The sequence below is a fragment of the Syngnathus acus genome, chromosome 19 (genome assembly GCF_901709675.1).
Source record: "Syngnathus acus chromosome 19, fSynAcu1.2, whole genome shotgun sequence".
Lineage (NCBI taxonomy): Eukaryota > Metazoa > Chordata > Actinopteri > Syngnathiformes > Syngnathidae > Syngnathus > Syngnathus acus.
Genome location: NC_051103.1, coordinates 7,822,945 through 7,850,156, shown reverse-complemented (window position 1 = coordinate 7,850,156; position 27,212 = coordinate 7,822,945). Strand labels below are relative to the sequence as shown.

At 42.4% G+C, this 27,212-nt stretch overlaps 3 protein-coding genes and 1 long non-coding RNA gene across 6 annotated transcripts; 3 read left to right on the top strand and 1 right to left on the bottom strand.

Annotated features, from left to right (window-relative positions):
• Positions 1–9,237: 9,237 nt before the first annotated feature.
• LOC119138718 (transmembrane protein 238-like) lies at positions 9,238–11,149 on the top strand. The gene is made up of 2 exons (XM_037279041.1): positions 9,238–9,815; positions 10,904–11,149. The coding sequence occupies exons 1-2, from the start codon at positions 9,324–9,326 to the stop codon at positions 10,916–10,918; spliced, it is 507 nt and encodes a 168-aa protein (XP_037134936.1). The 5' UTR covers positions 9,238–9,323; the 3' UTR covers positions 10,919–11,149.
• A 2,656-nt stretch (positions 11,150–13,805) lies between these two features.
• On the bottom strand, positions 13,806–14,550 carry LOC119138763. Its single transcript, XR_005101220.1, has 2 exons — positions 14,414–14,550; positions 13,806–14,297 (listed from the first exon to the last, which is right to left on the bottom strand). It is a non-coding gene; the product is annotated as an uncharacterized LOC119138763 (long non-coding RNA).
• foxk2 (forkhead box K2) lies at positions 14,256–19,159 on the top strand. The gene is made up of 9 exons (XM_037278829.1): positions 14,256–14,717; positions 15,525–15,719; positions 15,793–15,934; positions 16,167–16,313; positions 16,652–16,845; positions 16,909–17,111; positions 17,244–17,501; positions 17,574–17,768; positions 17,856–19,159. Exons 1-9 carry the CDS (start codon positions 14,422–14,424, stop codon positions 18,062–18,064), a joined length of 1,839 nt encoding a protein of 612 aa, XP_037134724.1. The 5' UTR covers positions 14,256–14,421; the 3' UTR covers positions 18,065–19,159.
• Positions 19,160–20,851: 1,692 nt separating this feature from the next.
• Positions 20,852–27,137, top strand: csnk1db (casein kinase 1, delta b). Of its 3 annotated transcripts, none has more exons than XM_037278917.1 (10): positions 20,852–21,287; positions 22,218–22,328; positions 22,400–22,548; positions 22,983–23,211; positions 23,287–23,457; positions 23,551–23,699; positions 23,847–24,015; positions 24,093–24,226; positions 24,634–24,699; positions 25,720–27,137. In XM_037278917.1, the coding sequence occupies exons 1-9, from the start codon at positions 21,212–21,214 to the stop codon at positions 24,682–24,684; spliced, it is 1,239 nt and encodes a 412-aa protein (XP_037134812.1). In that variant the 5' UTR covers positions 20,852–21,211; the 3' UTR covers positions 24,685–24,699; positions 25,720–27,137. The 3 variants fall into 3 exon arrangements, with proteins under 3 accessions (XP_037134812.1, XP_037134813.1, XP_037134815.1); XM_037278920.1 differs by having other exon boundaries at positions 20,853–21,287; positions 24,629–24,699; XM_037278918.1 differs by lacking the exon at positions 24,634–24,699.
• Positions 27,138–27,212: the final 75 nt, after the last annotated feature.

Below are 27,212 nucleotides of genomic sequence, written 5' to 3'. Positions count from 1 at the left end.
CTTCCTCTGACCTCTGAACTCAGCCGGTCACCGAGAATCATCAGAGTTGAGTTTAAAGTTGTTGTTTTTTTCCCTCCTCTGCGGTTCTGTACTTAGATAATCAGCCGCCTGAGGTTCAACAAGACGAGACTCTTAAGCTTTGCCTCATTGGACCAGCACCGTGACCACCCCCGCTCCCTCCAGCCACTTTGCTGCATTGCCTCTCTAAAATGTATTACTCATACATATAGCTCAGCTCAGCACGGCTGCTGATAAACCATCCGGCGAGGGCACGAGAACGGCGCTTCATTTCTGAATGAGGTGACACCCACATAAGCGAATCTGATGCGAGGCCAGACATAGCCGAATGAGATGGCGCACCCACGTCAGTCACCAGAGCATACATGGCAAAGGTGAAATATGTGGTCGCGTCACTGTTGTCATGATAACTGCCTGCCTGCCTGCCTGCCTGCCTGGCTGCCCGCGGCTCTGACTGGGTTTCTCTCCCTGTCCCCCATACCTGACATGCTTGCTTGTAAGCTGCTTGATTTTTATCATGGCCGCCTCCCAAATTTTACAACACGATTAGAATTTCAAGGCTCATAACGTATCACTTGTAAAATCTCACCATTTGAATACATACTTGTTACACCACTTTTAGATGATCCTGTAATTCAGTACGTGATCAATTGTCTAAACCTGAAATTATTTTTCTTAGTATTGTATTATTCATTGATCCTTTAGCATTATTCTTACATTGTTGAGGAATTGATTGTGATTTATGTCATAGACACGAACACAGTCACTATTGTGAAAATGTCGCAGTATCTTGAATTTACCCCCCAAAAAGTCAACACATTGCTGTAAAAAAAAAAATAAACATCTTTATCGCTTTGTTTGGCAGGCAAATAAAATGATAAATAACAGTGTTGTTCATCACTGTCTATTTTGTTGTTTGTAGAGCAGTTTGAGGATTTTTTTTGCAGCAATATAACTCATCTGGAAGGTCTTGGAGATGGGGAGGATGAGTTTGACTGCAAAAGGGGATGAACAGTTGTGATGCAGTGGCGGAGCTAGAGAGGGGGCCACGCAATTTAGCCTAAAACCAAAATAAAAGAACAGATCTATCCTTTATTTGAAGTAGTAACACTTTTGCATTTCAGTCTCAATTTCCTTTTTGCCAAGTCCAACCATACCCAGGGGAGAAGAGTGTGACGGATGCGGCTTTTTTTTTTCTCTTTCATTGATTCATTTATTGTACAATCTCTCAAAGAGCTCTGTATGGGTGTTCAGTGGCAGCAGTGACAGGTGTGTGTGTCAAGGACATTACAAAGAGGCGAGGGTCCCTGTCTCACACAGGGATGGATGGAGGTAGAGTGTAATGAGGTCTCCCCAGGACCCATGTCAACTCACCTGTCATACACAAACACTCACATCAGAATCACATTACTGTGCGCCACGCTCGCCATTCCGTCCACTTTGATCGGCCTTCCAACACAGAGAAGTCAATACGTTGCGTTTTATGCTGCTAATAGGATGCCAGCTTCTAAATCCGAAATAGTCGTTAGAAGTTAAAGGAAGCGTGCAAATTAAAGTGAAGTCAAAAGTACAGAATATTTTCAGTCTGACTCACCAACATTGTTGGTCTTCTGGGTTTGCCATGGGCATGAAAGATATATTTGTTTTTGTGGAAGTAAAAAAAAAAAGCTGTTTGTGTGTCCAACAGGCAGGAATGGAAAAAAACAATCTGTGAGATACAATATGCCTTCAAACTCAAATATTAACAGAATGTATGCTTTTATTTAATGAGGCATGGGAGCTTTATTGCTCTGAAACATCAATATGTGAATTTTTACAGCTTTGTGTGCATGATGCTCCCTTCCAGAAATAAACACCGCCATCTAGTGTTGCTTCTTGTCAACCTTAAAAAGTGGGAAGAAGTGTTGCAATTGATAAATCAAAGATGGAGAAGTCCTCAAATCCAAAATGCACTGTCACGCAGACCGTCATGCGTTAAGATCTTCCCCTCTCTTGTCTAATCTGATCCCTGGAGAGCAAAACAGACGCACACTAAAATCTCAGCAGTCGACAGGGCATCTCAAATCAATAGTTTTCTGGGAGTACAGCCAGGGGAAGAAAAAAAAAAAGGGAACCCTGTTTCTAGTCAACTATATGTTTACTGTAAAGACTATCATTAATATTAAATTGTATACAATGCAATATGTCAAGCCTAATTCAACTTTCCTAAGTTTGTCAGACAGAGTGAAGAGGTTGTTTTTTGAGCATTCACTTGAAGTGTCTGATGTAACAAAGTGACAGAAGGCAAGATTGCATTTTGGGTGGCTTGGGAAGATAATAATACGGCTTGTGTTGGAGAGAGGCCACAAAGAAGGTGGGCTTTTCACAAAAGAAAACATGGCTGGGCTGGGCTGGGCTTTATTTGTGCCGGTGGCCATGGCAAAGAAGAGGAAAGAAAAGACGCAGAGCTCGACATGGCTTGGCTGTAAAAAGCCTGCAACAACTAAAACAGTCCATTTGCTTTAAGGATACCTTTGATCAGCGCTAGGCAAGCTACTTGCAAAATGTTGCGAGCTAAGTGGCAAAATACACAATAGATATAATAATAAATAAAATGATATCCTATAATGTCTAATAAAATGACAGCAGCAGCTAAACTAAAATGTGTGCTTATCTAGCCATGGAAAGTGTGATAGCCAGATGGTGAATTCCTTCGCGATCGTTTAATACTATCATTTGAGCACTAAAGCTTTGATTTTGTTAGCCATGATGCCAGGATTGTGATGCCGTTGCAGCATGCATGAGCTTTTACACACTGGAAAATGGTTCTTTCAGTGTGTGGTTGAGAGAGAGAGAGAGAAAAAACAAAAAAGCAAGCAAACCCGACTAATAGAAGAATGGAGGGAAATAAATAGATGCCTCTGGCAGCTTTGTGAGAAAGAAAGGGCTAGGAAATGAGGTCCTTCCTTATCTTTAGCAGCAGTTACCAGCATAGATTTTTATCTCAGTTGGTAGAGAGCTTCAGCCCTACTTGGTGATCAATTTGTCAACTTGTTTTTTTTAATCCCTTCAATCAAAATACTATGCGTAACAATATAGAAATAAATATAAAATACTGAAATAAATAAAAATAGAGCAATCGTTTAAAAAATAAATAATAAAATATAAAATAATAAATTAATGCATCAAAATAAAATACTATAAGAATATAGATTGACTTATCGTGTTGTCCCCCCCCGCCCCCCATCACGCCAAAGCATTGTCACTCTAGGAAAACATCTCATGATTGCTGAGAAATGCCTGCAGCAATTGGATGCTTACGTAGAAAGTAACCCAGTTAACTGTTGATTTCTCCTTCATCAGATTTGAGCCCAGAGTGTCATTCCTTTTGTCCTCCGAGCCCATGTTTCTGGACAATTTCAAACAAACAATAGCTTGACTTGAAAGACTTAATATGATTAAGAAATGATCATCTAATGTCAATGGTAGGAGCCCGTGTGCTCAATTGGATTACTAATGGGGAGCGCAAATGAATAGTGCAGGCAGAGAGAACATTGTGGAGACTTGGACCAAGCCTGATTTATATAGAGAGAGAGAGAGAGATTCTGATGCAGTGGCTTTATTGTCTTGGCAAAATGGGCTCTATAAATCAGGTCATTGTCCTATATGTAAAGAGCTATTTCATTTTTCAAATGAGTGCCTTACAGAAAAGCTCGGAGCATGTCACTTTGGAACTAAATTGTCACGACAGTCACGTCTCATTAATTTTTTGGAAATCAATTATTGGATACTCTCCATGTGATAAGGCGATGAACCTTCCTCATATCAAGTTTTGGATTGGGGTTATTATTTTTTTGCATCATCTTGAGGACTATACTGAAAATTTGCATTTGCTTGTTAGCTAGCGAGAAAATGGTGACATAACCTTCATTAGATTGTTTATTTAGACCCAAAGGATATCTCTGACTCGCCAAGATTACCTTTGCTTGCCAGATCCCCCTCAAGCCTGTTGAGCTATCCTCCAGGTTGATGATGCTACCGTGTCATCATTTAATTTCCCAATAGTCAGATCAATACAAGCTTAGTCACAAATTCTTGGATGGATTTGATGACAAAAATAATCTGTATGCACGACCATAACAATGAGTTTTTCAGTTATACTTTCCTCCAAAGTAATACATTTGAGTTTGGCACCCTTGGCTGTTTCCATTTTGTTGCCATTATGGAAAGAGAATTGGAACATTGATATTAAGATCATGTCCGAAGCTCAAACTGAATATAAAGGTCAATGTAGCTGCAGCAACCCACAAATAAAAGTTAACTTCTTTCATTAAACTAATTATCGCAATAATAATAATAATAGCATTGCTGACCTCTTTCATCATTTATATGTTATGTCATATCACACCTACTTTCATACCAATAATAATTTGTGAGTAGGAGTGACAACCATCTGCTCTCTGTCACCAGGAAGTGTTCACACACCATTGTTCACATTTTTGTCATTGTCAAGATATTAATGGCTGAAGATTCTCGAAGCATAGATATCTCCTACAATCCCGCTCGAGCCAATCACTGTGATGACCTTGCAGAGGACAGTTTGGCCAAAGGACGCTCTTTTCAGCCATCATTGAATCCCTCCCTCCCTGCCCTTCACACACTGTCTGATTTTAATGACCAGGATGAAGACAATATCCACTCGGAGAGGAAAATGGCATTTCATAAGCGTTCACTACTTTCCCAGACTGATTCTTGCTCAAGTGGAGCACGTATGACAACTCTCAAAGCTAGAACAGCCCAAACTGTAATTGGAGAGCAGATCTCTCAGGACAACAGAGAAGCCCTCATGCAAAGACTCAAAACTAAAAGATCGTTTTGGGAAAAGCACAGAACTCCGGCAAGGATGAATTGTGGCCACTTAATGTGTGTGTGGTGTTGTTTTTTTGAGATAATACAATGTGCAGATATGAAGTAGCTGTGGTACCAAAACATAGTTTTTGTCCAGCGGTTTGTATATTTTGAGGGTACAAATTAGGCTACTAATATATCTGTGGCCACAAGTAAAAAATAGATGTACATGTCATGTCTGGGGCTGTATAGATGTTGCAAAATCTTTGTATTTGTTTATTTTGATTTGCTCAATTGAGAAAATCTTAATGTTCACCTCACTTTGTCCATCCAGTGTTTTTTTACAGTGCAAAGTGAGACTAAGCACGTCTCTTCTCGTAGTGCAACATAAAATATTGTAATTAAAATGCAAATCGTAACCTGTAACTCCAGTGAGACCCTTAAAAAAATAATAATAAAATATCTTGAAATCATTGTGTATCTCTTAGCGGCTGTCACTGGAGAGTATAACGAGCTGTAGTAAATTACATTTTAAAGTGCCAAGACGTACCAGACCAGTTTTTGTCAAAAGTAATGCAGAGGTATTACAACTTGGATTATAGTCTCATTAGACATTTTTTTATAACTAAAAAAGTTCACTAAACACTGTTAATAAGATCATTTCATAAAACCGAAATAAATCCGGTTGGATTTGGGGCCTCCCTATTCCGAAAGCCCGATCCGTTTTAGTCATGTCCTTGTATTTTTCAAGATCAGAATATCAGCTTTTGGAATAAAAGAAAGGTTCTTTATAAAACTTGTACTGATCCAGTGAAGCCACAATTCCTGTAGGAAAAGTATGTGGACATAATTTGAAAGAACATACCCAGCCAAGCGGCTGAGCTGTCAAAGTCATTGCATTGCCTCTGGTGAGCAAGAACGTGGGGTGGGAGCAGACCTTGCACTTTAATAGAAAGCCTGGAGTCTTGCTTCAAGAAAACCAGTAGCCTTTGTAATGAAGCTACGAGAAGATGAATTGGGACTGCAATTTTCTCACTCAATCTGACTGTTCTGCACTCTGATAATTGTCATCAAATTTACCAAACTAAACTTCTTCAAAGTTGAGCGACTGTACACTGGAAACTCCATTTGATGGACAGAAAATAGTGTGATTAGTCACTACAGGCGTGGGCGGAGCTAGAGGGGGGCCGCAAGGGCACTGAAATATGCCCTCAGGTGCCTGGCCTGACTTTTTGGTATTTTCTGAATTTTTCGGCCACCTGTCCCAGAAGAGATAACACACTATGAATCTTTATCAGCATTTTGTAATAAAAAAAAAAGTTTGCATCTTACTCCATTCACCAAAAAAGTGAAGAAACTAACCCTGTAGGTTTTATCACAAATTTGCTCTCTCTATCTCACCATAGTCCTTAATAATCGGTATATAAAAACGTTTAGTTCCCCGACTCATCTCATAAAGTTCATATTTACATGATTTAATAGCACTAATACTGGCTTCTTGTGTACATCATCAAACTATCTATACAGTGTGAATCCACAACATTAAATGAATGAGCCATGCGACTCGAGATAGTTAAGATGACTTATTTTTTAAAACCTTGTCGAAGGAATAACATCAGATAACATCTGGCAAATGCTGTTGGCTGAACATACATACTTTCTATCCCTCCCTCCCGTTTTTGCCCCAGGTGACATCTCAAAATTGAAACCCGAGTTTCATTGAATCACTACTTGTGGATAAGACAGGATAAACATTTAACGGAATGACTTATCCGACAAGTTCCTTAAACGCTTTTTGGAAGTTGCGCTGGTCCCTTTATACATCACGAGCAGGCAATGGGAACTGAAATGAAGCGTGGGAGGATAGAAGCGGCTTTAATAGGGAGATGGGTGCAGTTTGGGAGGGAGGCTGGGTTGGGGGCTTGACTGTTTAAACACTCACCGACGCTCATGCGTGTCGAGAATGCCAATCCTTGGGGAAATCAGGGCATAGCGAGCCGTCAGGCTCCCCCTGGAAAGATCCCCCGTTTGGAAGCACAGCGATTTGACATTTTTGAAATGTGAAGCAGCCAAAGCACCTGCCGCAATGAGAGCTTTGATTTGAGTTTGTGATGAGATAGACAGGGGGTCTCGTTTGTCCAAATGTTTCCATCTCACTATTCCTCCGCTTTTCTCTTCAGATTCATCATCGTTGAGCAATACGTTTCCGAGGTGTCTGGATATGGCTGTAATGAGAACAGGCCCCGAGATATTATTGATCTACGTCCTCAATTACAGTATACAGTTCCGAGTCCTTTAGTGGCAGAAGCTGTTGAGGATAACTTGACTCTCCAATTGGGCCGTTTCCTGGCAAAGACGAATTGTTTGTGCGCTAGGGTTAGGGTACCATTTCTGATTGATTCCGTACTTTTATCCAATCCCCAGAGACAAACGTGTTCTTTGTGATCCCACAATGCATTAAGTGAACAGGTCGCTGGAGAACACCGATTTTTCATATCATATACGAATTTGATGTGTAATAAAGCAGACATTTTATAATGATGATATGGAGTTATATGGGTAGGAAAGATATGACCTAAATATACACTAGGTGTCCCAAAGCAGGAAAATTAAAGTGTAATGTCTCAGCATTTATCTTTTGTCATTTTAAGGAGGGCTGAGGAAGCTTTTTTTTTTTTATATATCATCAGCCTTATACAGTCTCTGAACAGTAGAAGAAGTTTCTTATAACTTAGTGAGTACTTTATGGGAAACAACAAATCATATTTCTTCCCCCCACAATATACTGGCTCTGTCTGTAGAAGGTCGATCAGATAAAAATCTGGGCTGCAGGTTGTTATTGCAGAATTAGAACATTAATCACTGCAATCCATCATCAAATGATTTGTTCTTGCTAGCTAAAGCATGAAAGTTATTGTTGCATTATTTGATGATGTATTTTGTGGTGGATGTTTATATAGATATAGTTACCATTTTGATTGTATACTAATAAAGAAGGTTGTCATGTAAATGTGGTTTAAACAATGCTTGTGCTTCCTGCAGCAAGCATGTTTTGTATTTTTTTAAAGGTTACTGGCGCCCTCTAGCCATGAAATGAGAATACACGGGGACAGTAAGACTGCATCAAAAATGATGTGGAAAACAATTACATTCAAATCTTGACCTTTTTCTTGTTGTTTTTCGTGGATGTGAGTTCTCTTAGCACAAAAATCAATTTGAAGCATGAAGGACATCATTGGAAACTGTAAGATGATGCGTCTTGCAGTTAACCACAGAGCTTAATAAATATGAAACTGTTGATTTTTTAAAAATATATATTTCTGCTGCCCAAATAAATGGTGGTGTGCCTTTTATAAAGAACATAATATTTCCTTATTTGAAATAAAGCACAGAAGTCTTTTTGCAGCAAAAGAATCAAATTTGCCTGTAGAATGTAATACAATTTGAATATTTCTTGAAAAACAGGTCAGTCGAGGCATTGTTTTCCACCTTGGATAACACGTCCTAGTTTCGTGATCATCGATGCTTACACTAACGGTGGGTGGGTGTGTTGAGTTTTGAATTCAACATCGGGGTGGAAATTGAGAGTCTGAATAACAAAGAAGTGCACAAGCAAAAGACCACTTAGGGATATTTATGGAAAGCAATTCACAGGGCCGTTTATGAATCATAAATTGGACTTGAAATATCACCTTGATGATGACTTACTCGTTGTTATATCTTCTGACTTATTGAGGTCTGACTGAGTTCATTTTAATTGAAAGGTTGTTGCTGTTTTTTTAATTCGGACAACAACACACTGCCCCTTGTATGATATGCATTTTAAAATGTACATTTAAAAAAGTCTGTTTATTTGACTCAAGTATTTTTCGGAGAGTTGGTTATTATTATGAACATCATGTGAACAATTTCATATCTTCTGAATCTGTCCATCCATCTATTTGATGCAAGGTCAGCAGTCTAAGCAGAGAAGTCAAGACATCCATCCATCCATCCATCTCCCCAGCCACTTGGTCCAGCTCTACCAGGGAAATCTTGAAGATTACCAGACCACATGGGAGATGTAGAAAGTCAAATCTCCTAACCTTTATAGCACCTTTTCTTCACCTTTGCGGAAAATGCCAATGGGTCAAAGCGAGATGAAAAGGTGATTCCTTTCCAACACTGGGAAAGACATGAATGAATACTACTTAGAAAGTGGCAAGAAAATCTGTGCATTTGTTTTTTTTAAATGAAAAATCGGGTACGATATAAAAATATTATTTCTATATTTACAGTACCTTTGTTGATTGCTGCAAAGGTTCTTTCACAGAATGTCCCTGAACGCATCACTAGCGGTTTAGAATGACGTAAGAAATAAGGCGGGGCTTGCGCTCAGGTAAACTGAGCAGGTGTGAAAGAGTCTCCATGTGCCTCCTGCAAAACCGCTTGAAGAGTTGAGTGGCGTTCCACGGGACCGCATCTGGCCCTCCGCCGTTATGGCTCCCACTTGCGTGGGCAACTGCGCGCCGGTCTTCTTCCTCGCCATCATTTTTGATGCTGCCGGTCTGGTTGTAATCCTGGTGGGGATTTTTGGCGATCTCAACGTGGACGGACGCTTCTATGGGGATTTTCTCATCTACACCGGCTCGCTTGCGATTTTCTTCAGTTTGGTGTGGTGGGTTTTGTGGTACACTGGCAACGTGCGACTGGATCACAGGAGAGGTTCCCTGGACCTCACTTTTACGCATTGGGCGAGGAAGCTGTCTGAGAGGCTCTCCAGAAGCGCCATCAAGTCTCTGAATGAAAAAAACAACTTTGCGAAAGAGATGAACGGACCCGCTCCTCGTGATGAGCCCACTCGGATTAGTTGGGATATGACTAATGGTCATGTCAATAAGGGCTTTGATGAGGAGACTGAGCGCAACCCGGAGAGGAAAAACGTCGAGTTGGGTGTGCTGAAGAACTCGGACGTGAATCTGCACGAAAAGGTGTGTAGAAAGTTTTCTATCATTTGCGACTTTGCTGATTATTTTGCACATGACTGACTGACTGCATGCGGGGAATTTTGCACTTGCAAATTATTTGGTGTGCGTGTTCAAATACTTTTACAATGTGGTTTAAAAAAGAAAAATGAAAGTGGGTCGGGCGGCTAAAACTTATTTCCGCCAGTGGGGCTCAATACAGGACGGTAGCGTGCAAATTATTCACTTGTTTTTGAAAAAAACTATGACCGTGGAAGATCAAGATTATGATCTTTTTACTGCTGTGTTTATCTTCAGCACATACGTAAACTTCCCGGACCAAACGCATTACAGTAAGCCACTTTGTATTGTGACACCATGTTGCATTATTTTGCAAAAGTTCAGGCATGTTTTTAAAAACATACATGTCTTCCTAAAAGTGGAGACCTGTGGACGTGAATATACATTTATATATTGGTTCTGCTCACCTTGATTGTTCTGTTTTATTTTGGCCAACTTGTAATCAGGTGGAAAGCCAGACAGCCTTTGGCCCAAATGGCGCAATTGCATTTTAATGGAGCTCAGGGTTTTTTATTGATCCACTTGACTTGACAAATGGTGGTAGGGGAGACAGGGAAGAAGATGCATAAGGCCTCCTCTCTCATAATTATGCTTTAAGCACATTCATACCACACACTAGTTCCAGTTAGTAAATTTGAATGTGTTTTGAAAGTTTTTTTGGGTGGTGGGTTATTTAGGAAAATTCTTCTTTTTGCTACTTTGTCCACTGTGAATAATTTTCCTGCAGAGCTTGACTCATGACAAATCATATGTTGGCTTGATTTATAAGATACCTCAAAATAAATTGTTGAAATAGATTTTATAGTTTAATTTTACTGGGGGGGGGAATTAAAATCCCAAACGTGTCGCCAGGACAAGCAATGTCCCGTACTTCATTTTGATGTCCATTGTGTGGATTAAGGTGTAAGCCTGTGAGTGTCACTCTGCATAAACTGTATATCGTTCAGTGCCAAAAGTGCTGATCCAGTTGTCCGTCACACAGAATAAGCAAACTTGATGTCCACTTGTTCAATACCTCTTCCTTTTTGTCACAGGTTGGATTCCCGTGAACGCTGCTTTTCAAAAATTTCTAAGGACTGAAAACCTTGAGCGACACCTTTTTTATTTATTTTTAAAGATTTCTTAATCAGGGACAAGCTCGGCTCAACGCGGACGGGCTGCACACAGAAGAAAGTCTTTCATATGTAAATAGCAAATTCATATATTTTTCTTTTATGTGACAATTTTTGTAAAAAGGAACTGTCAAATACTTTTCAAAGAATAAAGTTTTCCAAGCTGTTTGTTTGTTGTGGTGTTTGGGACAAAAAAAATTGACCCGAGATTACATCGTGTGGTTGAAGGACCAGTTTTCACATCCAATCTCGCTTTTGTGCACCCTTTTGTTGTTGTCACCGAATACAAAATGCATCTTGGAAACTTACAGCTCATCTTTTGTAAGATGCTTCCTTAAAAAAAAAAAAAAAGTATCATAACTGTTAAACTGCACAAAAAGTTTTCCGCATTCACTTAGGTCGGAGATAAGACAGGAATGTTGATGAACATCGAAGACTGCTAATCTAATCATCATTAAGCAAGAAGCTGAAGGTATAGAAAAGAATGTTTCCAGGAGTTGGAAAGGTCAGCCAGAAAATTTGTTAATGCGCAAACTTCATGGGAATGAATTGCATCGCTTATCTTGGCCGCTGCCTGCTATTTTTCTTTGTGGCTTTCTTCCTGGATGTGGCAGGTTTCATCCTCTTCCTTGTGATAGTCTTTGCTCCCTACAGTTTCCGGACCCCTTGTCCTTTTCATCAGCCTGATCTTCTGGATTTTCTGGTATCTTGGGAACCTGATGGTGCCAAAGCTGATTTTGAAATCAAAAACTTGCCTTGACTTCCTTATGCATATGGAAAAGCTGGGGGGGGGTTTCTATGAGAATTGTGAATTTTTAAGGAAGTCATTTTTGCTGAATCACTTCAATTAATTTATTCTCTATTGATTTCCAGCTCACTGTGTTGACTCTGCGGGGATTTTTTTTTTTAACGTTGTGAAATCTGAGTAATGGTCGCTCAACCAATTCAAAAGAAACCAGTCAAACTGGGTCCATTCATCAGTGGAGCGAGGCGTGTTCTAGTTTTACAGGAACGGATGTCTATATGGAGCCAAATGATATCAATGATTATAAAGGCATAAAATGCAAAGTCCAAGGTTTAGACAACTGCTTTTTTTTTTGGGGCACCACACTTTGTTGAAATATGTGCGACAGGTGCTTTCCATTCTGTAGTCGTCACACCCTGTTGACAATGTGGCTTATATTTAAACTGAAATAATCTCTCAGTATAACAGCACCAACTCTACTCAATGTATGAGTATGGTTGGCAAACAAATACAAACTCTACACTCATAAAACGTTTGTTTTCCTTTTATGCCCTTCATAAACTGCTCTGCCTCACATTGTGGTGGTGACAGTTCAGAATCATGTCAACTGTATATTATTAATTCATAGCACTCAATGAATGAGCCAACAAGGATGTCAAAGGTGTCACAAACTTGCTGGCAGTCGGCCTCCATGGCTTTAAATTTCCTACTCACACCTCGTGTCATTCCAGACTGCTGTCCCAACAACACACACAAACACACACCAGTGTGGGTCAGGTGAACATGACACCGTTTGACTTGACACCTTAGTGACAATGATTGAATTTGAGGTGCCACGTCCATCACGTCTACCGGCCGTGCCGCTTTTTTTCTTGTGATTTGACAGTAGAAGGAAAATAATTGGTTGATATGTTGATAAAACTTTTAGCTTCCAGTTTCCTTTTCCTTTCATCCTTGAAAACAAAAACATAACCTGCATGTAACCGTACACCCATATTTTTGGTTTGAAATCCTTATTTTCCTAGTATGGAAAAATGTGAACTCAAAACAATGAGCATAACAAACCACCATGGACATTCAGTTTACTGTACATATACAAAAGTAATGGTATTGTACCTTAAAGAAATCTTTCCATGAGAACAGTTTAACAAATTAAATGTGGATTAAAATGAACACCTCCAAAGGTAATTGGATCAATTGTCACATTTTATTCCCAGTTTATGCAGAAATCCACTTTTGTCTTTATGGTCCCTCATAATAGTCTGTCATTGGGCATTTTGCAGAAACAAAAATGGGGCATTGCATTTGTAGATTGATGTAAAAATTGCAAAATACTGCTTAGAAAATTTAGCCGCTCAGACGTTGTTGCTTACTATAAAAGGCCAGCAGGGGGCAGCTCTGCCATAACATTTCACTCCACTTGGAGCAGTGCAGTATAACCAGTACGGATTTGCTGTTGTTTTGCCTTACCTCGGTTACGAAATGTCTAGGCGTACCCTATTTCATCATCATAATAATAATAATAATAATAATATTATTACTATCATAAAAGTGATTATTATGATAGTAATAATAATAATGATAATAGTTTTATTTTAGTTTTATTCCAGCTCCAGCCGACGTTTGTGAATAATGTCGATACCTTTGAAATACTATTCTTCTGAATGGAAGACAGACAGGCCTGATGACGTCATCCACGCTAAACACGTGTGACATGGTGCCTATGTTTTCACGTTGCAACGCGGCTTCCTGCATAAGTGCGGTCGATGTGCACACATCTATCGGCAATCAATCGATATCACTGTCCCGAATAAATAAACAAGCAGTGTCCGTGATTGTGTGTAGACGCGCGACCTCCACGCACACGGGCACACGCACGTACAAACACACAGTGGTGGTCGGTATGGTTACGTAGTGGATTGCGTTTTGTAAACTAAACAACTGCAAGAGAATCCCGGTAGGAACTCAGAGGGGAACTGGAGTCAGTTGGATTCCAAATGGAACGTTCGATTTTATTTTTATTTTATTTTAAAAAGACCCGAATTCAGCTCGTTTACTTAAGTAAAAAAAATCGTTTCACAAAAACGTTTGTTTTATTGATTACAGTAACAAAGTATTTGCAGTTAGAACAACAAATACTGTATAACTCAGTGAAAGCAATGACCGAATTTATTCAAGAGGTTAATGAGTCTTGTGTTATATTTGCTGTAGAGTTTTTGCCATATTCCTCCTTTTCAGTTCTACCGATATGCCAGGCATACAGAAAACAAAGGGTTCCAATCCAATCCATGAATCCACTGTGCCGAGTCTTCTATCTTTCCATTCATCTGCGTGTCAGCGTGCAACGCAACCTACCACGCATTGCTTCGGCTATTTTTATTATGGTTGCAATTGGTAAACACTGCGGCAATGCCGACACAGACTCGCTTGTCATTGGTTGAAACGGACGTCCATCACTGCACTTCCGCCCGTTTGTCCACTTTTGATTGGACCAGATGCTTATTTTTTCCTCTCCTTCGCGGCGGTGGGTCGGAGCCGCCGTAACCCCGGTGTGGCACGTTCCTTGCCGAGCTGAAGGTTGTAAAATTGAGCTCATTCCTTTTCCCCAAACTCAAGCAACCTCACCACAATACCACATTTATTCAAACGTTTTTCCTCAAACAATTATTCAAATACCCACCAGATACCTCAGAAGATGGCGGTGGTAAGCGGGATGTCGGGGTCGGCTGTAGCCCGGCTGGAGGGCCGAGAATTCGAGTATTTGATGAAGAAAAGGTCGGTGACCATTGGCCGGAACTCGTCGCAGGGATCCGTGGACGTCAGCATGGGACACTCCAGCTTCATTTCCAGGCGGCACCTTGAGATTTTCACGGCGAGCGAAGATGGTACAGGCACGGGGGAATTCTACCTCCGATGCCTTGGCAAAAATGGGGTTTTTGTGGATGGGGTGTTCCAGAGAAGAGGGGCTCCACCTCTGCAGCTTCCACGAATGTAAGATTGTTGAATGATCGACCTTACGACATGTGCTGCGTGCGTGCGCTACGTTGTCCTGTGTTGTTGTTTTGTTGTCCGGCAGCGGTGTTGCACGTGCTGTGTCAAGGAACGCTCGGGTTTCTATTGCGATAACGTCACGCCGAACCTCCATGCCAAACATGCAAGTTTGCACTTACAAACTGTCCAATGACACCAAACGAGTTATTTATACCATCGTTTGAATCGGGTTTGGATTCGGTCTTATTCGGCGTGCATTGTTTTCACCAAAAACGCATCACTCAAATGCAATGCCTAAGAATCAGCGCACTCGTGGGTAATCTCATTTTGTTTAGGTCACAATTTTATGCAACTCTGATTAATTCCCTTTAAACTGGGTTGTTTGTTAAACGCCGGGTTGAAGTGTTGGGTGTCGTTTTCTTCCACAGGCCGTCAAATGGAAGTGAAAACGTTCTCAGGCCTAGGTTGATCTGGAATTTTCTTTAAAGTGGGTCAATTTTGGATGAGGTGCCACCCCAAGCTACATTCTAGCCACGCGTTCATGCTAGTAAGCTACTTTCGCGTGTTGCCAAAACATTGACGTATGACAAGTGTGTCAGATGACAAAATGGCGATTCACGTTTGCTTACACGCAATGATTACTAATGGGTGTGTAGAAGTGTAACCTAGATTGTTATTGTTGCTGATTTGATCTAGGGGTCAAACTTTGCCTCATGTTTCCAGTCAGTGTGTTTCCACGCCTCAGTCTTGTGTTGCACCCCAAAACAATGGGTTGCCTGTGCAAACATGAGCTGTGTTTGATTTCAGGTGTTGCTTCCGGTTCCCCAGCACGAGTATAAAAATCACATTCACTGCACTTTTAAGTGACAAAAAGGAGCAGAGGAACGTGGCCGAATCGCCGGTCAAGTCGGTCCAACCTCAAATTTCCCCGCTTACCATCAACATTCCGGACAATATTGCCCACCTTATGAGCCCGCTGCCTTCACCCACAGGCACCTTAAGGTCAGTCAAAGCGGTGGTTTAATTGTCTGGATTGTTCCAAGTCGAAAACGACAGGCTAACATTTTTTTCCTAGTGCTGCAAATTCCTGCCCGTCAAGTCCAAGGGGGGCAGGACTGTCCAGCTATAGGAGCGGCCGTGTCCTGGCCTCAGACCTAATAGCAGACAACTCTCAGTCAGAAAATGACAAGGAGGCATCTGGTGAAGACAGCCCAAAGGCGAGTAGCATTGGTGGATGATGAGGCGTAATTCCACTAGATCTGACGATTGTATTTTAATTGATACAAGAAAGCCTGTAAACTTCAGAGAACTTTCTGGTTACTCATTGAAGTCTAAAAATTGCTCAACACTCCCTTCAGGGTAGACTTTGGAATACAGGACTCGATTGAACTTTTGTGTTGTTTTTAGCTCTCTTTTTAGTTGTTCTCTCACGCCTGCTGTTTTCTACAGGATGACTCCAAACCACCATATTCATACGCACAACTGATAGTCCAAGCTATCACCATGGCCCCTGATAAACAACTGACACTGAATGGAATTTACACCCACATCACAAAAAATTACCCCTACTACAGAACAGCTGATAAAGGCTGGCAGGTCAGTGGCACTTTTTGTTTTGCATTCAGCTTATTACAAATCAAGGTGATTTATGTTCGAAAACTAGTTTTGTATCAAATGATTCCAGGTCATGTCTTACTCACCGTAGCTTTCACAGAACCCGAGATCAGACACAAATTTGTGTGTCATGTGGAAAGTGTTCATAGTCTTCCAGGTGACATGCGCTCCAGCCGTTGAGTTCTTTTTTGGGAAGCGCCGTGCGTGACTACTTGTTTGTTTTCTTCCCTATTTTCTGTTTTTAACTTGGAGCAGCTGTGTCTTATTAGAGACTTACTTCATAATATTCATGAAGCATTCATGACTTTGCTTGTGTGTAGAACTCCATCCGCCACAACCTGTCCCTCAACCGGTACTTCATCAAAGTAGCACGTTCTCAAGAGGAGCCCGGGAAAGGATCCTTCTGGAGAATTGACCCTTCTTCCGAAGGCAAACTTATAGAACAAGCCTTCAGGAAACGTAGGCCTAGGGGAGTGCCTTGCTTCAGGACCCCCGTCGGACCCCTCTCTTCCAGGTAAATTCACTGTAGTAGAAGTTTGCTTGACCGCGATAATGAATGGATCTCCTTTTTTTCTAGGAGCGCCCCCGCTTCTCCCAATCACACTGGAGCGCTGTCGGCTCACTCCAGTGGCGTGCAGACCCCAGATAGCCTCTCCAGGGAAGGGTCCCCCGTCCCCATGGAACCAGAGCCGACCCCACCGCCAGCCCCCACGCCAACTGCCACCGTCCAGCCTAAGCTTGCTGTCATCCAAGAGGCTCGCTTTGCTCAGAACTCCACTGGTAACCCCGAAATACATTCGAAAAAATAAAGAACTGTGTTTAAAATCCATTGAATGTGCAAAGTAAAAAAATATATATTTGACTGGATGAAGGAAAAAAAACGGACGACACACGTCATTCTTATGGTAACAGGTTCTCCGCTCACGAACCAGCCCGTATTGATTGCCGTGCAACGCCAGATGCCTCAGACGACCATGAAGCCTGTGACCTATGCCGTGGCCGCGCCGGGCATGGTGACGACGACTGTTAGCCCCGCGCCCGTCATGCAAACGGTGCACGTTGTCCACCAGATCCCCACCGTCACCATGACGAGTGTCGGCGCGCAGCCCGCCGCTACGCTGAAGCCGAACCCTCAGGAGAACGGAGGGGGAGAGCACCAAGAGATCAAAGGTTTGGCCCTCTTGCAGCGGCGCCTGTCCCACTTGTGCGTCACATGATGATGTCGTCTTCTTTTGCGTCTAGTCAAAGTGGAGGCGGTCCCATCCATCACAGCCTCGTCTATAGGCGGAGTCAGTCGCATCATCCAGACCTCTCAAGCCGCTCCCCTGACCACAGTAACCATCATGCAACAGGCTCCGCTGGGTCAACACCAGCTCCCCATAAAGACCATCACACAAAATGGCACTCACCTGGTCCCCATCACTTCTGCTGCCACAGGTTATATGCGTCATATCACTCATTTTTCAAATACAGTCCTCAAATGTGTCATCTTTCATGACTGACTGCTCGCTCATTCCTAAGCAGCTGTTGCAAACCCTCTCCACCTTCTGGCCACCCACGCTTCGGCTTCCGCCTCCCTGCCCACCAAAAGGCAGAACGGCGAGGAGGCGCCCGCCTGCAAGAGGGCGAAGACGCAAGATGGCGACGAGGGAGAGGCCATGACCGCAAACGGCAATAACAACAACAATGGCGCCGGAGAAGCGGAGGTGAGCCAAGCAGTGGGCAACCAGTAGCCCCGCCCCACCCTCGTTCTTCTTCATATGCATCCTGAGCCCCGCCGTTGTCCACGTTGAGCCTCACGCCTTCCACACTCTGACCTCTTTAGCGGTCATCATCTATGGCAAGGTGCCAAAACCAGAAGCGATTACTAAAAGTGAATGTTCCAATCCCCCCCCTCCCCTTCCTCTCCCACATGGAATTAAAATCCCAGCATTGGCAGCTTATGAGCGGCAACTCCCTCTTGAAGCACAGGGAAGGAGAATCCAAAATTCCAGCTGACTTTTGGGGACCGAAACATGCCAACGGCCTCAGCCACTAAAGTGCGTGGCGCGATCCAACATGCAGCCAAGGGAAGCGCGTGTGTGTGTGTGTGTGTGTGTGTGTGTGTGGACATTCCCATCTTCGGCAGCTAGCCTCCCTAGACCCACTTGTGAGTAGATCTATATGCAGTATTCCATTGTGCAAATGTGTCTTGGGATCTCTTGGTTTCTCCGAGGACCAGTGATGAATTAAGATAGAAAAACTAAACCTTGATGAACGTTTCAAATATCACCTGATATTTTCATTTTTCTTTTGTTTTTGTATGTGAACTTTGTTCAGTGAAATGAATGTAGTCTTTTTTTTTTTAAAGAAAACACTATCTAATAGAATGAATTCTCGTCTGCTCATTCTTGCAAATGACGTTTTGTTTTTCCGCCACTGTACATGGACAGACTTTTTTCATATTTTACAAATATCCAATGAGATGATTATAAAAAAAAAAGTATAATTCCCATGCGTATTTGACCATGTGCTTCATTGAGCTTGCATGTTAACAGATCTAGAGATATAATGTGCTGATTATCTGAATATGGAACTGAAGAACGTTTAGACTGAATCTATCATGCTTCTTGATTCTGCCCAGTGCTGCACTTACCCCTCTTTTTAGTTGTGTATTTTTTTTTTCTATTCTATTTTTTTATCAATTGCGCTCCGTGTTTACCTTTTTTGTGTTGAGGTTGTGGCAGTCTCTTTATCAATGCTATTCTTCTGTTAACTAAATGTGTCAAATCATATTGTATCCTCTGTTACACAAGGAAAGACAAGTGATAAATGTTTGTTTTGCTTCAGTGGGTAAATGCTTTATATATATATATATATATATAAATATATATATAGGACTTTATTTAAAACATTGCCTCTGATGTTTGTATTTCTTTGAGTAAAAATTTCTGCTTGGCTATTCTGCGTTCAAAATATTACTTTTTTATTTTTCCTAATACTTCTAAGATCAAACCCCAACGATGCAATTGGTTTAACTGGTGGTGTAAGGTAAGAAAGACGTGGTTTTCTCAGGAATGGCACGCACTCACACACACTTGTTTTGAGATGTTGCTTGTTTTTTTTCTCATTACCATTCATCTTTTTCAAAATGTGCACAGTTTTTACGAGCCTCTGATTACTAAACCCTCCAGTTGTACTGCCCAAGTATACTGAGTTGGCAATATATAGTCTTAAATGACAGTTCAAAGCATTAAAAAGGCAATCATTTCCCTAATACAAATAAATAATACAAAACTACAGTCAACTGGAAACCCAAAGCACATTTAATACTTGTGTCACATCAGACAAACATTCCATTAAAAACTGCTGTCATCTGAAGAAGAACAGTCCAGCCCATATCAAACATGCCCTTTTTAGGCTTAATCGTAAAAAATAGTTCCTAGTTCGATTCCCGAGTTATTTTTCTGAAGTTTATTACGTTATTTTTGCTTTCTCTCTCCTATGGATGTGCTTCCTGCTCTTGTCCACCAGATGGTGCTGAAAGGTTGCGCAGCATGGAAGGACTGATTTGTGACACAGAACTCCTCTTTGAGAAGTTTGATGGTTTTCATCAGGTATCAGTCAATTACCTTGAATAAACAGATACTAGGTAGTAGGCGCAAACAGGCAAAACAAGGTAGGCTCGGTGTGCATGAGAACTACACATAACACAATACAGTTGAAGAGTGGTGCATAGATTAAATAGTTTGGGGATTAAGACAGCCCAGCCTAACCCACAGATGCTTACTCCTTATTGACCTCAATGCATATATGCAAAGAGCATGGTACAAGCAGGAAGTCTCTTATCACATGCAATCACTGTTTTGATTTGTGGAATGTAAATATTTTACACTTACTGCAAAACTGCATAGAAAATACGACTGATTGATTTGCATAGCTTTAAAGTGTCTGATTTGGATGTTTGCATTGATAAAGATGTACTTTGAACGGGCCTTTTCAGTCATATATTTATTCCTTGTGTTGAATGATTCCAAGATGAACTCTATCAGAGAGTGTTAATCCCGCAGCATGTGAACGCAGCATGTACACGACATGCAGAACGTTAGAGTACACGTGCCAGCCAGTTATCCAATCTCTGGAACAACAACTTGGCCATGTGAGTGGTCTATAGCATTTTTCTGATTGGCTCTCTTGCAACCAATGAGAAAAATCGTCAGCAGCTGATGCACAGTCAGCCAATCAGATCATGTCAACCTGAGGCTGTGGCGACCGATTTGGACAGGACCAACATGGGCGGGTGTCGTCCTTGTCGATCTGTTTCCCATGCAAGGCAACGCGTTTCCAAAGACGGTTCTCTGGTATGAGTTGGAATCAAATTTGCCTTTAGAGATAAAGTTGTTTACGAGTTAGTCAGCCTTACATTATTGCTATTTATACCAATTAATATGTACCATACCAAACATCCGCACGCATTTGGGTAATTTCCATATCTGCCGTTGGTTGCTAGGGGAAGTGATGTCACCGACCAACCCGCTTTCACGACGACGAATAAAAAAACAGCCTTACTATCCAGTGGAAGCTGAGCGAGTACTGGCTAAGGTTTAAATCCAGTCCAATCCTTTGTTTTTTTTGTTTAAAATGACTTTTCAAAAATAGAGAACATTAACTACGTGTTCTACGCTATCGATTGATACCAAAATTGTTTGTCTTCGGATCTCGGATAAGGAGAAAAGTGATGGTGAATTTTGGATCGCACAGAAGAAACCGAATCCGGAGAGAGAAGCATTAAGAATTGGTGTGTGGCTTGTTTACCACATAAGGAAGGTGGTCAAATCAACTCAAGGTGGAAACCTGAGTGTATTTAAATCAACAAAACGTTTAATTTAGCCAGCGACAAGATGGAACTTCGAGTGGGGAACCGATACAGACTGGGCAGGAAAATCGGAAGTGGATCGTTCGGTGACATCTATTTAGGTAAGTCAAATGGACTTGATTGTTTTCGACTTGTTTGTCATTGTTGAGTGGTTTGTCCTTAAACGACGTGTCACGAGCAGCAAAGACCTCGCGTCACTCTCTCAGGTCTTCTTAACCTTTGTGTTGAGATCAGCCACTCTTTAGCTAGCATCATCATTTAGTGTTCACCTTATTTTAATCAGTGGAAATGGTGTGATAGGAAACAAGACTTTGAGTTCATTTCTCGATAAGAGCAAATCTGGCAATGCTATCTAGTCATTGGAAGATGTTACGTCAAATGAATTGAAGGATCAAGCCGACTTGTGGGTTGTGCTTGAGAAGACCCACCCAGAAGTTCGTTCCTGTTGTTTACCCGTTGCTACAAGCTTCTCGTTTTCAATCGAGTCAGTCGAGAAACAGTTGGCCCTAGTTACACAATGCAACCCCCATAAGCCATCAGTGAAGGCCACGGTCTCATCTTTCTGCCTGTGCTGCTGCTGCTGCTGCTGCTACTGCTGCTTGAAAATGAAAGCAACTCAGTTCGGTGACTCGAATTTCTCACATTGCAATAACATAATCTTTTTTTGAATCACTTCATTGAAGTTGGCAGTCCTCTGAATGTAATCATTCATTCGACTCAATAGGTCTTTGTTCAATGCATGCATATTAGTCATTTGTCTGGTTCAAGTCCGTCAATGATGAACTGTGTGTTAAGCATCCTTGATTCATTCTGGTTATGTTTGGGTGGAAATGAAGTGGCAGCATATAATTGCAGACTTAAGCATTGATTACTCATCATGCAACACTTACAAGGGCTGCACTTCCTTGATCCCATAGGTGGAGGGAGCACTGGCTGTCTGTTGAAGGCTTTACATGTTCTTTTTTAGTTGGATTGTGCTTCAAAAAACTGCATTTGACTTCACATGTGTGTGTATGTTTGTCCATTTTTAGGCACAGATATTTCTGTGGGCGACGAGGTTGCCATTAAGTTGGAATGTGTGAAGACCAAGCACCCCCAACTCCACATTGAAAGCAAGATCTACAAAATGATGCAAGGAGGAGGTAAAAAAAAATCCCTTGCCACCTCAAATATGACATGACCAATAACTAATCGAAATGTTTTGTGCTTTTAGTGGGTATTCCAGCCATAAAATGGTGTGGAGCAGAGGGGGACTATAATGTCATGGTGATGGAGCTGCTGGGACCCAGCCTGGAGGATCTCTTCAACTTTTGCTCCCGCAAGTTCAGCCTCAAGACAGTCCTCCTTCTTGCTGATCAGATGGTGAGATGACGGACATCTCTTCCCTCGTAGCGTTTTTCTCCCTCCCATCTTTGAGCCCACTGGATTTTATATGGTGACTGAAAGTCGCCTCGGAGTCTAGTCTCAGTTGAATGATCGTGATGGCCAACTTTAGCGTTCTGAAGCATGTGACCCCAAGGTAACATGACTTATCATAAGAGGTCCTAGGTGCGCCTCCTAAATTCATTGCATTCTTGCGTGAATCATGCTCGAGCAAGTTTTGTGGAAATTGCCTTGCTAGTTATTGCATAATCAAACCTGCTTCATAGCGTCCAACATTCTTTTTTTGTTTCATACGGCCGTCCGGGCAAGTAACCACAAGGTGGAGAAAATACCCCGGCAGACCGCAGCCGTCTTCTTTCTTTGTCAGTGAACAAAACGTTAATATGATGTCACCCTTCCTTTGTCCATCCCAGATCAGTCGAATTGAGTACATTCACTCCAAGAACTTCATCCACAGAGATGTGAAGCCTGACAACTTTCTGATGGGGCTTGGCAAAAAGGGCAACTTGGTCTACATTATTGACTTTGGTCTGGCGAAGAAATATCGTGACGCTCGCACTCACCAGCACATCCCCTACCGCGAGAACAAGAACCTGACTGGCACTGCGAGATACGCCTCAATCAACACCCATCTGGGCATTGGTACGTTGTTTGTGACGGGGAACATGTTTGGACTTGTCTGAGAAGGAACTCAATGTTGAACACAATCTTCTACAGAGCAGTCAAGGCGTGACGACTTGGAGTCCTTGGGTTATGTTCTCATGTATTTTAATTTGGGCTCCCTGCCCTGGCAAGGCCTCAAGGCTGCCACCAAGAGGCAGAAGTATGAACGCATCAGTGAGAAGAAAATGTCCACCCCCATTGAGTTTCTATGCAAGGGATATCCATGTGAGTCGACCGTTTTGCGTCCTTTGAAATGGTTTTTGTGTTGTCCTTTTCAATATAAGACCTGAGCTGATTGTAGCTTTTGTCCCCTCACAGCTGAATTTGCAACCTACCTGAACTTTTGTCGTTCGCTGCGCTTCGACGACAAGCCAGACTACTCGTACCTGCGACAGCTTTTCCGGAACCTTTTCCACAGACAAGGATTCTCTTATGACTATGTGTTTGACTGGAATATGCTGAAGTTTGTGAGTCTTTCGTTTTGGATACAAAAGATGATTTGTGTTTTTTGACATCAGCCTCTCGATATTCGGAACAATTAGCCGGATGACATCCGAAGCTATTAAAAATTGCGGTGAGGTCACAGCCTCGTATTTGACTGTGGTTTTGAACAGGGAGCCAACCGAGCGGCAGAGGAGGCGGAGAGAGAGCGCCGCGACCGGGAGGACAGGCTGAGACACGGCAGGAACCCAGCGACCAGAGGGTTACCCACCGCATCGGGACGACCTCGGGGAGGCCAAGAGGGAGCCCCGCCTGCACCGCTTACACCCACTTCGCATACGGGTTTGTAAACGGTCCCTTGGTAACTGGCGTGCCACGCTTGTCGACTCTTACTCTGAAGTCTCCGCTCTGATCTCCAGCGTCCCCACGTCAACCGTCCGGTGTGGAGCGTGAGCGAAAGGTCAGCATGCGGCTGCACCGCGGTGCCCCTGTCAACGTCTCCTCCTCAGATCTTACCGGACGGCAAGACACCTCGCGCATGTCCACCTCACAGGTACAAGATAGTTGAGTTGAGTTGAGCACATATTGCAGGAGTCCCATTTTATGCTGACCCTCCCTCGACAAAGGAAGAACATGTTTTGTTTGAGAACTAACCCTAGAGCAAACAAGGGTGGCCTGCTCGCTCGCTCGCTCGCTGTGAATGGTGGCGCTGGTCGCTGCTGTGTGTGCCGCCGATGGCCACGGATCACAACGTCAGAGTTGCTTTTTTCAAATGCATGTTTTGCAAGTGTCTCTAAATTCTGTCTGCTGATCTTTGTCATCAAACGGAAGCGTCATTAAGGCCCATAAAGGGCGTTCCCCACACCTTTGATTGAAGTGCTGCTCTTTAACAAGTAGTGCGCTCGGTTTCTGACTTGACGTATTGGGCCTTGTCTTTCCCTTCCCCCAACCTCAGAATAGCATTCCCTACGAACATCACGCCAAGTAGACGCTCGCCACATACTTGTGTGACCGTGGCAACACTGGGTGAGTTGCGCACCCCTGTCAGCACCAGGAATGCATTTATCCAACTTCCAGAATTTCCAGGATCATTTGATCCCCCGCTGTTCATTTGAGGCGTTGCAGTGATTTGTAAAACTCCAGTCAAATATGTCATTTATAGCAAGGGGATTTTATTTTGGCAAGCCTTTTTGTGTCTCAGAACTGATGGATCTGAAATCCAAGGTTGCAGTCCTGGGAACTGGTGTGGATAATGCATTACAGTGTGCACTGTAGTCGGAGAATGTAACTACCCGCCACCTCACCCATCGCCTACTCCGACCCGAAAAGAATACACTTTCCAACAGCTTTGTCTTTGTGGCTTGTTGCTTGCACCATTGCCACATACATATCAATGGCACGCATACAACTCACTGGCCCAAAGTGACTGACTCCTTTTCTTTCCACCATTCCCCCCACCCCCTTTGCCTCCTCCGGTGTGCTTTGGTGCAGTTGTGGGTTTCTGAAGTTGTTTTTACCTGCAAAAACGGAGTCCCTGCATCGCCTTTGTGATCTCCCCCCCCTTAACACTTGCACGAGATGAAGCTACTTGTTTTGCATCTTACCTTAAAGCTTCTTCATGGCTCTGGCTGAAAGCACAGCTTAAAGCTTCTTCATGGCTCTGGCTGAAAGCACACCATCCAGTTGTTCAGACACTGAGTGCTCTGGGTTTTCAAGGGAAAGGGGGATGATAACCTAAATGGCATGCACACACACAATGACTGGATGGCTGCAAACGTTCTTTCTGGCTGTGAACTAATTTTCCATCATGGCAACCTTTTACTGGTATTACGTGGAAAAGTCATTCTTCATTTCTTAAATGCAAAGAACAGTTTAAGAATCCAATGATGAATTGTTTTTTTTTATACGCTACCTTTTCATTTAGTCAATTATTATTCTTATTTTTTTTGTCAGATGTGCTGGAAATGTTGGGATACTTGAAGGCCATTATTGTGAAGACACTTGTTGATTGTCATAGTGGCACTCCTTCTTTGTTTCCTTCTGTAGATGGTGTCAAGCGCACTGCCCGCTGGCCTCCATCCTCCGGCTCCTCGATGAGCCTTGCAGTCCAGACCGTGCGCCTACTGAGACTCAGACTAATAGTACAATTGCCACATTACTGCAAGATAGGAAGCCAAGCGCTTTCTTAGCGACTGCTCTCAGTACTGTCACTTTCTAATGTTAACTCTTTGCCACAACCTCCCCTGCCCGTTTTGATGTTGTCTCTAGTCTGAGTGTTGGACTTCAGGACTGTTTTCTGTCCACTTTTGCAGGAGATCAGATCTGGACAAGCAAACAACCCAACCCCCCTTATCAATCACATCACGTTTTTCTTTTCTTAAGCTTGTCGAAAGACAAAGATTGTGTCCAGGGCCAACACGGCAACCTCTTTGTTCTTTCAAGGATAATCTGCAAAACGAGTCCCACGACAGATAACGTTGCTAGTGTCTTCTCACGCTTATCAGTAAAATGTTGCTTTTTTTTTTTTTTTTTGTAGGATCTAGTTAAGGGGTATGTCTAAGTAAATGCACACATGGTGAATGTACCAAACACGTTTTGGTATTTCTAATGCTTCTGTATTTCCTCTTTTAAGTTGAAATACATATTTGTTGTCCACAGTTCACTGGGCCCTGTTCCCTTTCTTAGTGTTGTACCAAACAACTGCACTTTATGAAAGGTGGCGAGAGCTTCATTTGACACTTTTGACCAGATTTCTATTGAGTGTGTACAGAGTTTAAAAACATTTTGCGCCGTCTCATTTGTATTGTTTTGAAGCTGTGAAATACTTGCAATGTAGATGTGTAAATAGCTTTTGTCTTTGGTTTCCTTCCTTCCTAGTTTAGGGATGAGTATGAGCATTCTTTGGAAGCTTTGTTTAAGGAAGCCTGCCCATGTAAGCTTCGGCAGCCATAATTGTGTGTAGCGTCTACTTGTCGGTCGGTCGGTCGGTCGCTGTGTGTGGTGTCACCCGCTCGCTCGCTCGCTCCCTCCCCTTTTTGTCACAGAGCAGTGCTGGTCGCAGGCACTCTACTGAATGTGGCCAACTTTTTCACTTGCTTTTCAGGGGTACTCCAGTACTGTATGCGAGGTGATTATTATTATTTTTTCCTTCCCCCCCGTCCTCTTTCGACTCTCAAATTTCCACTCTTTCAAATGACACTTTGTAAGAAGCAGTGTGAGCTTAGTGTTTTTTTCTAATCCTCAATTTGGATTAAATGGTGTTTTGGACGTCTGGCTGCGAGTGGCCATATCTGTTGAAATAATGGCATCCTTCTTTCTGCCCTGCAGTTTTTGATTTTGACACTTCTTCAGTCAGCCAATTGAAGAAAAATAAGTAACCGGGCCAGCAACATTTGTTCACATTTATATTTGCCACTGTATTTGTGTACCTAAATTGTAAATAAATTACCTCCTTGTATCTTTTAGTGCCTTGACTCAATGGTCTTTTAAAAGAATGTCGGAGTACTGCTCAAGCTTTAAAAGGCAAGTTAACTTGAATT

What these genes read in the sequence shown, in the direction of transcription:
- LOC119138718 (XM_037279041.1), top strand. Translation starts at nt 9,324, where the DNA reads ATGGCTCCCACTTGCGTGGGCAACTGCGCGCCGGTCTTCTTCCTCGCC.
- foxk2 (XM_037278829.1), top strand. Translation starts at nt 14,422, where the DNA reads ATGGCGGTGGTAAGCGGGATGTCGGGGTCGGCTGTAGCCCGGCTGGAG. An exon ending in CAGCTGATAAAGGCTGGCAG is followed by an intron (nt 16,314 to 16,651) that starts GTCAGTGGCACT and finishes GCTTGTGTGTAG; the next exon opens with AACTCCATCCGCCACAACCT. An exon ending in CATCACTTCTGCTGCCACAG is followed by an intron (nt 17,769 to 17,855) that starts GTTATATGCGTC and finishes ATTCCTAAGCAG; the next exon opens with CTGTTGCAAACCCTCTCCAC.
- csnk1db (XM_037278918.1), top strand. Translation starts at nt 21,212, where the DNA reads ATGGAACTTCGAGTGGGGAACCGATACAGACTGGGCAGGAAAATCGGA. An exon ending in TCCTTCTTGCTGATCAGATG is followed by an intron (nt 22,549 to 22,982) that starts GTGAGATGACGG and finishes TGTCCATCCCAG; the next exon opens with ATCAGTCGAATTGAGTACAT. An exon ending in ACTGGAATATGCTGAAGTTT is followed by an intron (nt 23,700 to 23,846) that starts GTGAGTCTTTCG and finishes GGTTTTGAACAG; the next exon opens with GGAGCCAACCGAGCGGCAGA.